Source organism: Nelumbo nucifera, chromosome 7 (assembly GCF_055504915.1).
Source record: "Nelumbo nucifera cultivar China Antique chromosome 7, China Antique-T2T, whole genome shotgun sequence".
In the NCBI taxonomy this organism is placed as follows: domain Eukaryota; kingdom Viridiplantae; phylum Streptophyta; class Magnoliopsida; order Proteales; family Nelumbonaceae; genus Nelumbo; species Nelumbo nucifera.
This window is the reverse complement of record NC_142655.1, coordinates 59,918,970-59,929,298: the sequence shown is the minus strand read 5'-3', so window position 1 is coordinate 59,929,298 and position 10,329 is coordinate 59,918,970. Positions and strand designations below refer to the sequence as shown.

Genomic DNA, 10,329 nt, shown 5'->3' with positions numbered 1-10,329 from the left:
TTTGAATTCCTAGTCTCCATAGACCTAGAGGGTTGTTCATCTACAAGGATTTTGGGTAGGGCTCGAATGTTGGAATGTCAAGTTGCTACAAAATTGCCTCAGGTGGTCAAAGCATCGGGGCAATTGTTCAGATTAACAGACATATTTCTCAGCATGTCCAAATTAAGCAGCAATGAAGGTCATGCTAGAATCTCCTACAAAATATGAATGTTCATGCACTTGCTAATGATTGAGCTTGCAAAAAAGAATAGTTCAATCACCACGAGAGACATTGTATGTGCCAGGAGAGGTGGTATATCATGTTCTTGGTACTTCGGTTATCCACAAGAGGTGGTATATTTGTGACAAACATGTATGGTGGTATATCATCATCATAGCATGAAATAAGGTTTCAAAAGTGATTTCCAAACTTTATACTAGCTCCTATTATGCATGAAGAGCTAAAGGAGAGAAGATGAGAAAAGAACAAGAAGAAAATATAAGAGTCAAAATGTGTGGATGCATAGTTATCCCCCTTTTCCTAAAAAAGCTTTGTTATGTTTTAACTAAAAATAAAAAGTGAAGTAATGTCTTAGTGTTCATTTGGTTCATAGTTAGAATCATAATGATCTATTCCTCACTACAAGAAAAATGACTTAAGGTCCCTAAAACTGCCGCTAAAGACTTTACCGGCAGCCGGCGAACTACTATTAAAAGAACTGTCGCTAGATGTTCCAGCGGCAGTTTCCTTGGCTAGTGGTACAAATATAAAACTGCAGCTAAATATACTTTTAGCGGCAGTCTGCTAATACTGAATCGACTAGCGCGCTTTGTTTTAGCGGTAGCCGTGGACTTCTTTATTGGCAGTTGCGACTGCTGCTAAATCTTTTTTCTTTTTTTTTCATACAATCCGTAATTTCTTTTTAAATTTTTCCTGCTTTGCTTCAAATAACCTGTTTTATCTACATTCATCTAAATTAGAATGACATACAAAAATCAATACAAATGCAATTTAAAAGATCTATTTCCATTCAAAATATTTTTCTACCAAACAAAATTAATACATTCGAATCACATTAATACATGTTAAGTTTCAAATTGATTCATTCTCTACTACAATTTTCATCATCCATTCTCAAAACACTTGCGGTTGGTTGAACATTTGCCATGCAAAATGATTCAAATTGTGGCTCAGTAAAGTCTACAGTTTCATCCTCTAGATGTGGATGATTCCCAAAACCCTTGTCATCCAAATACCACCATTTTGTATGGAGAAGATAGCTTCATGATTCCCAAAACCCTTGGCTTGGTTTGATGTGGATGCTTCATCTTTATCACCTCCGACTTTTCCTTGTCCAATGGATGTAAAGAGTCAATTCAGGTGTAACTTCATCAATTGATGGTACCAAATCCTATGGATGTTCAGTTGATTCATTACATATCAAATCATCAGCAGATAACCCATGCTTCCAAGTGAAAAAGGTATTTTGTTTTTACGCTTGAGATGAATTCTATGTAAAGAAAACAAAGCTAGTGCATCTTATACCTAAATGGCAAAAAGACAGAATAAGAATTGTTCAATCCAAAGTTCAAGGGGGGAGATATTCTCTAGTCAGCTAGTTTGGTTAAACGGTGAATGGTACGGTACTTCTTGCAATCTTGTTACTTGGGTCGATCTTTAGAATTGCCCTCAAGTCTTCTGCCCCGAGTTTGTATTTTTTGGTGCTCTCATATAGGAGTGCACATTGAATTTTTCAGTGGCTTGATGAGGCTGCTTCTTCTGAGAAGCAAGTCCTTACCCGGGAATGCTATAATTATCAAAAAGTAGTGTGTTAGTCATCTGAAACACATGATACACAAATTCATACATATCAGGTGTTGCTTTTTTAACATTGGTTATAGGCATCTTTTTCCATTTCTCAATACTAATATCTTGTCAGTTTTCATGGTTAGAATGCAATAGTATAAATCTCAAAATGTGACGAACTTTTATATTTTCATATATGGAGAATATAATTGCATATCTCACAATATGTTCTTGTGTATTATATATCACAAAGTTAATACCTTCTCAATCAGATCCAAAACATCTTGGTTATCAACAAATTCTATGTAGCTCCAATTGATTTCCTCCTTGGTGTATTCTTCTTGTTCCATTTTAAAGACATGCTACAAACAGAAAACCACAATCAATAAATTTAATAAAGCAAACAACAAGCAATCTCCAAATAAGTGAACTGACTAAGCAAGCTAACAAGCAATCTCCAACCAAGTTTTCTTATTTTGATAGTTGTTTAGCAACAAAGATTTTTTTTTTTCAAAATGAATTTCCATACTTACCTATTGCACTTAAACCTTTCAAAACCATAAATATCAAGAACTCCAATTAATGACTTTGAGTTGGGATCCTGCCCAATCGAAATGTTGATTTTCTCCACAATCCTGTAAAAATATATAAACTTGTCATATACCCTAAAAACAATCTAAGAAACCACTTTGCAGAACTAAATCCACAAGCTTGTGTCCAAGATGAGAGAAAAGGAGGGAGTATTATTTAAGCTCTTACCAATCAAATAGACGTGAATATATTATTTTAGCTAAAGCATCTCTACTACCCACTGCAGCCACAAGATCGAGAGTTATTGTAATAACTTCTTTAGGTATCACCAAGACACGCTTTATAAGTGCATCCTCCAAGTTCTGGGCATTGCACCTGCTAGGCAACATAGATTAGTAGAAACATTATTTTCTTTATCATTAACAAATCAAGAAGCTTTATTAGAATACTAAGTATAGGTAAAAATAGCTAAAATATACTCCTCTTTAGGAGTAAGAAACTGAGCCATCTGGTCTAGCCACCCTTGGTTCCTCACAGGAAGGGTAGAACCCCAGAGTAACATAATCAAACAACCAAGAAAACAAAACAGGCAAATATTTCAAATACAGATATGGAATGGATTGGATGTACTTTAGAAGTTTAGCTGTCATTTTAAGATGGAATCTAGACTTTTCATCCTTTACAATAGAGGAATCAATCTCCTTTCCTTTAGCAAAATCAATATTACCAAGGTGAAGAATTGCTGCCACAACCCTAAAAATCACCTCCTGTAGGAAATATTTAAGATCAGGAATCTAATCAAACCATCAAAAGAGGTCCAAACAATTTTCTCTTGGAATTTAGAATCACTGGAAAGGTTCACCTGCTCTTGCTTGTTGATTCCAACAATGTCCATAGCCCTTCTAGTTGCTAGATATTCATGGGCATCATTTACTCCATCCAACACATAGCAATTGGATTGATTCAAGTAATGGAACGACTTAGGGCTTTCCAACTTATATTTCTCTATATCCTGCAAACTTAAATTGCATCCTTGGCATGTTGACAAATAACCTTTCCAACTATAAAAATTGTATTGGAATATATTAAAGCAAAATGGACAATAGTATGAATTCAAAAAAAAAAGCTAAAATGTATATACCTTGGGTGGTGCCCGTTCTTTGAACCCATTGCACTTACACTTGCACCAACACTCCTCTAGTTAACTATTTAAACTTCTTGATGTCATTCCTAAACCTCCACAGAACTTCTTCCTTGTTCCTCAACCAACCCACCACCACCTTAGAGTCCCCTTCTACCACCACCTTTTCAATCTTCATATTTCTTGCCTTTTGTACTCCTTGAATCATAGCCAATCATTCTTCCCTTAGAGAGATCCCTTCCTATTTATAGGCTATTTCTAGGACTTACACAGCCTGATTTTTTTTTTTTTTTGAAAAGTAAACGACAAGAATTTTTTTTAAAAGAAAAGAAGTTATAAAAGGGTGATAAGACAACACCCGAGAACAAAAAATACCAAACAAAACAAAAGAGTCATCTAGCAAACTAGATAACATGCTCTACATTACATATTTGATATCCTAGAACCTCTCCTAACCCACTCCAAAATCCTCCTTTTTTAATTGACTGACAAACTGTCTTAACAAGATTGGTTTATGATTTGACATTAGAGAAGGCATGGCTTCTTGAATCAGATTTCCTACATGTTTCTCCCAGTCCCCATAATGTACTTGTACTTGTGCTTCTACAGCTCCTGTAATCATGTTGGAAGCAGTAGACAACACTAATTGCAATAAGTTTAGCTTTATATACCCAGTGCCAAGCTTGGAAAAAGAAGAAAAGCATCACATGTCAGGGTGGTGCCTATGCCCACCATAACACATTTGCCAATTCAATTAATGCTCCTAATTACTTCTTTCAAGATACTTTCAGGGCATTTTATAAAAGTGACATTTTGCAGTACCGCTTAGTTACTTGTCAAAAACAAGGAAAACTCCAACCTTAAGACTTTCAAATAACATCCATGTTAAAATTGTTATAAATAGCAGCATACAGTAGCTCCCTGTTTCAACAAATCTTGTTTGCTTGAAAAAAAAACAGAGAAATAGTTCCATGGATCCAGGATTAAGAACCTATTAACATATTAAAACTGAGTCTAGCAGAGAAATTGGTTAATTCATTTTATGAATGTTGAATTTCTAAGCCGGTCTGAGTGTTCTTAAAGAAAACCAATCCATTCATCTCAAAGCTCAATTGGCATCAAATGAGTTCTTGGGAAAGGTGTCCATCCCAAAATATACATCATCGTGTTGCCTTTATCAGAAAGGGCTGCCCCAAAATATGATTAAAATCTAAGTCATTTTTATTAGTATGATTACAACCTAAATTCATCTCTACTCATAAGAACTAGAGCATGGTAACAATTCATATAACATGAAAATGTTTATTTGGAAGTAGCATGAAAGGACAAAAGAATATCTCGTTAGGAGAATCATCAATGGTCTTTCTGATATCAATAATTGGTGTTTCAGCAAAAAATGTAAAATCCATTTAAATAAATGCTATAAAATCTAAAGGATGTTAGATTGCTTATAAATAGAATATAGAGAAAATGATTACGTAAAAAGTATAATTACTTGTAACAGTAAAACGTTGTGCACAGTCCTCCACTTCTATTGCCACTTGAACAAGGCCACCTTCTAATTGTGATATCCATGGTGGAACAAGAGCATCCTGCATTTGTTAAAAATAGAAATCAACAGTAAAATCTGAATGCCCTTCTTATTACCCACAATTCCACCATCCAATACCTACAGAGGGAGATCTTCCCCCTATAACCTCTTCCTCTCATATTTATCACCACCCCTCTCCCAAGCTTCCTACTACACCTCTCTTAACTTTAGGCTCCTTCAACGCACAGGAATTCATCAAAACAATTTTTCCATTCCCCACACCATGGCACTACTTGATTAGAACCCCTCCTATTCTTCCTGCTTCTCCAAATGTCTGGTTCCAAACTCCAAGGTTCTATCCTCCTAAATGCTTCGCAAGCAAAATTATTTTGGCATATAATTTTGGGCAAAGTTTCAAAATTTTGGCATATAATTTTGGAAATTTTAACAAGGAAAGTGAGCTTCTCTTTTATCTTATAGATATTTTAAACAAATACACATTAGAGATATCTTTTTTGAGATTTGGTACAAATCATTACTATTGTCTTCAAATTATTTTTGCTATAGAAAACAAATTTAAGTTTTTTATCAGTGAGAGAATTCATTGAATTAGATATGAAAAGTGTACCACTACTCTCCAATGACCATGGGAGAGCTGGATGGAGCAAAGTAGCCATTGGCTGAACACATTCACATAGTAAACTAATATATAAAGTATGTTTAACTAAGATGGTTAAAATTTTAACTTGTTTCACTAAACAACCAGATTAGGAAACCCACTAGAGCTAGTCGGGTCATTTAGCAAGAGCTGGTTCAGATGAATCCCCAGCCACCCGTGTCCTGAGGACACCACAATTATGTTACTGCACTAGATGGTATTTTTGTATGTCCTCCAATCATAAACCAACAACTAGGGGTGTAAACGGATCGAATTCGGATCGGATAAGGCAGTATCCAAATTCAAATCCGGTTAGAAAATCTGATATCTGAAGTCGATTCGATATCCAACGGATATTGAAAATTAATATCCGAACTCGAATCCGATTAAATATTTGAATATTCGATTCAATTCGAATTTGATTAATTAATTATTTTAGATAATTAATAAATATAAAAATAAATATTTTATTGATATAAAGTATATAATATATAAATTATATAAAATATTTTATATATTGTATATAAGAATTAAATAATTGATCGAATTCAGATATTTATCGAATCAAATCAGGTCATATCCGAATTCGATTCGATTATGTCGAATATTGAATTTGAAATCGGATTTTCGAATACCGTTGACACCCCTACCAACAACAATCAATTAACAAATTAAAACATAAGGGCGTAAGTTGTCCTGGAGCCTATAAGAGCATTTTCTAGTGTAGCATAGAGAATTTGTGAACAAGACAACATTACTTACTTTATATTTATGTTAGCTTTCTCCATAACCCAAAGAAATGAAAAAATGATAAAAATAGAATTACTAAAACCGACATAACCATCAAGAAGACAGTACATAATGGAACTGACTTGGTTGAATCCTGATTTAAAAGCTTCTACTTGTTTGATGATTCCACTATTCACAGTTGCATCCACAGTGAGAGAAACATATTCTTCCAAATTATCCATATTTACCTAGGAAAGATTTATTTGAAGGAATAATTCCACACTTTGGAATAGCATAGTCTCTATAAAGAACAAGAACCAAATGATAAAGCATGACATACAATTTTATTGTCAGGTTCAGAACCAAGAATATGATTTGGATATCCAGGAAGAGTAAACTCAAGGCAAAGATCTTCAATTCTGGTATCACGGAAACATGAGTCAGATATAAAATTTGTGCCTTTCTCAAAAATAGAGTCCATTTTTTTTTCTGTCCACAAGGGCCTGAAACTCTAGCAACGTTCTTCCAAACACTGGATCAAATGATTCATGATTGAATATCATATATATAGAGTTCCTAAAAAAGATGAAGAAAATAATCAAAATCATTCAAATTTAACATTATTTTGGTGGGAAGATGCAAATCAAATGCCCTGAGTAATTAGACAGAAAGATAACCTTTTCAAGAATAAATTTATAAAAAGGCTTTGGAGAAGGGCAAGTCCAGAACTCTTCCATCTTGTAGAGCCTTTGCTACAATCTTCCCAAGAAGGACAAACTTTTTGATCACTTTCGAAACCAGTGTCTTGTCCAATGCACTCAATGAAAGAGACCATGGACGAGGGAAAAGTCCCGGATGAGCTGCCATAAATCCAGAACTATTATCATCCAAGCTTTTCCTTGTAGTGGGAGTAGTATGATCCTCTCTCCACATACCCAGGCCAGCCTTCTGAAACTCATGCCTAATAAATTTTAACAAAACAGACTTGGAAAACAAAATAATATAAGAAACCATCAAATTCATACCAAATCCAACACGACTAAACCCAATCTTATAAAATCACACATAAGTAGTACATAACCATGCACCTGGCCTGAAGTTAGCACCAAGCTAGATTGAAAATGCTAACGAGCCAAAGAAGCCCACGATATGCAATAATAATATAACACCGGCAATGAGAGAGCTTTATGAGACTCTTCCTCCCTTTCAGCACCAAGTACTCAACAAATGGAACCAAATGAAACGTTATATCAAAACCTATGGCGACCGAAGAGCAAACCAGAGAACCTCGAGTTTTTATCCCCTAAGTTGGCAGAGAAATTGGAGGCCGAAGAGAGAGTGTGTATGTGGGAATTGTGAGACTTCTTCCAATTCTCCAATCCTCTCCCACCAAGAAAAAAAATGGATTATGAAAATCATGACCTGAAATCTGCGCCTGGACGATTGAATGAATCTGTGCCAGAGGAAGGGTGAAGGTGTCGATTCTATTTCTAGGTTTTACAGAGAGAGGGAGAGAGGGACGATTGAGAGAGAAGGAAGGACGACTATGATAGGGAGGGCGAGAAGAGGCATGAGGGAGGAAAAGTGAAGATAATATATGTAGTGGCATTCGTTGGGTCTCTAGCAACAGTTTTAATGGACTACCGCTAAATATAAATTCCAGTAGTATCAGTATTTCTAATACAAGGTTCTAGTTTGTCTTCTCTAGCCTATTACCATCTTACAACTTGTAGGGAATTTGAATGAAAGCATATCCTAGAAATGTTATTGATTGGACATCTAAGTAGAAGGGACAATGGAAGATTTCAAATTCCATGATGCAATATCCTGCTTTGGAATCCTATCAAAAACTTCCCTAGCAACATCTATTCCGCCACATTTTGAATACATGTCAATCAATGCATTTCCAAATAAGGTATGGTATATATATGCATGAACAATCAAGTACCCATGGCCTGAGCATCCTTGTTGCAAAGCAGCCAAATGCGCACATGCGGGAAGCACTCCAAGCATGGCCTGAGCATACTTGAATTTAGGATGATTGCACCATAAGAAACAATATCTTTTGTCTCCATTTCATTGAACATCTACATAGAAAGAAAGAAGTGAATTCTCTACCTAAAGAAAGCCTAACTTAATTGTATAACCTCTACTGATATCTGACAGCTTTGCACAAGCTCTAACAACAATCCATAGTGTAGCTAGTGTTGGATCCATTTCATCCTGATCCAACATCTTCAATGCCTTTCCCATACAACCACATGAAAATCTAGTTGCTCACATTTTGCATACATATCTAGGACCACAGTTCCCACTTTGGACATCTTTATCAAAAGTCCTTGTAATGCAATATAGTGCATGCTTTTTCCACGACAAATGTGGAAGTGTCAATTGAAACATAGATATCAAAAACAATATAATCTTAGGGGCGGAGCCAGGGGAGTATGCCTTGAACATTCTTATAGTAACTATTTAAATCCCACATATATTTTGCTCCTCTTACCCATGTTTCTTATCTCTTGGCCCCCCATCCATGTTTATTACACTTTGGCCCCCTCAATAAAAAAATCCTAGTTCCGCCCCTGTATAATCTCCATTATCAAGTATTCTTAAGATTGGGGTCTGTCCTATAGATCTCTACAAGTTTTAGTATGACAAAGATAGAAGAAAATATAAAATAGTGTAAATTATTGCCTGCTTGAAATAGGGATGGGCCCATCCAAGCTTTAAATCCTTAAAGCCTTCATTCATGGAAGGATTCAACAGTTTTGATCAAGACAAGAATAATATTAATTTAAGAGGGAAGTTGTTTCATTGTACATTCATATTACTTACATGCTAAAAAGCAAATTTGGATTGTCCTTGTTGTAAAAGCTTTTCCCTCAAGTTCAAACCAAATGCTTGCAAAAATTAAAACCCAAATAATAAAACTCCTTTGAAACTATACTCAAAAAATAAAAATAAACATAATGATGTTAAAACTCAAAAGTATTACCTGTTCATTGCTTCCCTTATTAATCAAAACATGAAATATTCAATACTTACAATAAGCATAATCAATTAAAGAGAATGAGAAACATAAGTTACTTTATTACTTTAGATTATACTTCAAACCATATTCATCAAAGTAGCAAAACTAGAGACTCACATAGCCACACTAAGTGTCAACCCAACAAAACCAAAAAAAAAAAAAAAAAAAAAACTAGCATATATGAAAATCAGTCCCAAATAGTTTAAAATAACTAATTTAGCCACACAACCACCAAGGCAAATAACCAATTAACTTGTTCAATCCTCTAAACTATCCTTTATGCAAATGACCAAAGTTAAAGCCTACAAAAAAGAACAAGAAAAGTATAAACCACATGTTAGTCCAAATCTTATAAAACATCAATCATAATTCATAAATATTTAAATGAATGAAATTTATTTTCAATCTTACATATGCTAATTGGATGCACCACCTGCATGAGCACCATTTCCATCAAAATTTGCACTTGCACTTGGATTTGATGATGGAGTCACCAGACTTTCAATAGATTTATGAACAGGAGATATAGAAGAATCAGGTACTTCATCAAAATAAACTCAAACATGCAAAAGAGAAACAAAGAATATGATTAATACACTCATTTTTAAAATATAATAAACTTAGTATCAATATATATATATATATATATATAGAGAGAGAGAGAGAGAGAGAGAGAGAGTGTGTGTGTGAATGTAGTTACTTACATGGAGTTTTTGGTTTAGGATGTGCTTCAATCCAATATTGTGCACAAATGAAAGTCTCCACCATTTCTGGAAGCAATGAACACCAATAAGGATCCAACACTCTACCACCTATACTGAATGCTAACTTTAGTACTACAGTGATTACTTGAATTACTAGGACATCACAAGTCATTTTTGAAAGAATTTTGAACTTAGAAGAATTAATTGACCACCAATTT

At 34.6% G+C, this 10,329-nt stretch overlaps 1 protein-coding gene across 27 annotated transcripts; it reads right to left on the bottom strand.

The window, feature by feature from the left end:
• Positions 1 to 1,016: 1,016 nt before the first annotated feature.
• On the bottom strand, positions 1,017 to 8,431 carry LOC104599802 (myosin-17-like). Of its 27 annotated transcripts, none has more exons than XM_088891045.1 (8): positions 7,054 to 8,431; positions 6,717 to 6,795; positions 3,180 to 5,050; positions 2,948 to 3,084; positions 2,546 to 2,692; positions 2,320 to 2,421; positions 2,047 to 2,148; positions 1,017 to 1,787 (listed from the first exon to the last, which is right to left on the bottom strand). In XM_088891045.1, exons 3-7 carry the CDS (start codon positions 3,210 to 3,212, stop codon positions 2,088 to 2,090), a joined length of 480 nt encoding a protein of 159 aa, XP_088747171.1. In that variant the 5' UTR covers positions 3,213 to 5,050; positions 6,717 to 6,795; positions 7,054 to 8,431; the 3' UTR covers positions 1,017 to 1,787; positions 2,047 to 2,087. The 27 variants fall into 27 exon arrangements, 24 of the variants coding, with proteins under 24 accessions (XP_088747171.1, XP_088747173.1, XP_088747163.1 ...); XM_088891047.1 differs by having other exon boundaries at positions 7,465 to 8,399; XR_016078312.1 differs by having other exon boundaries at positions 1,017 to 1,308; positions 1,343 to 1,391; positions 3,180 to 8,431.
• Positions 8,432 to 10,329: the final 1,898 nt, after the last annotated feature.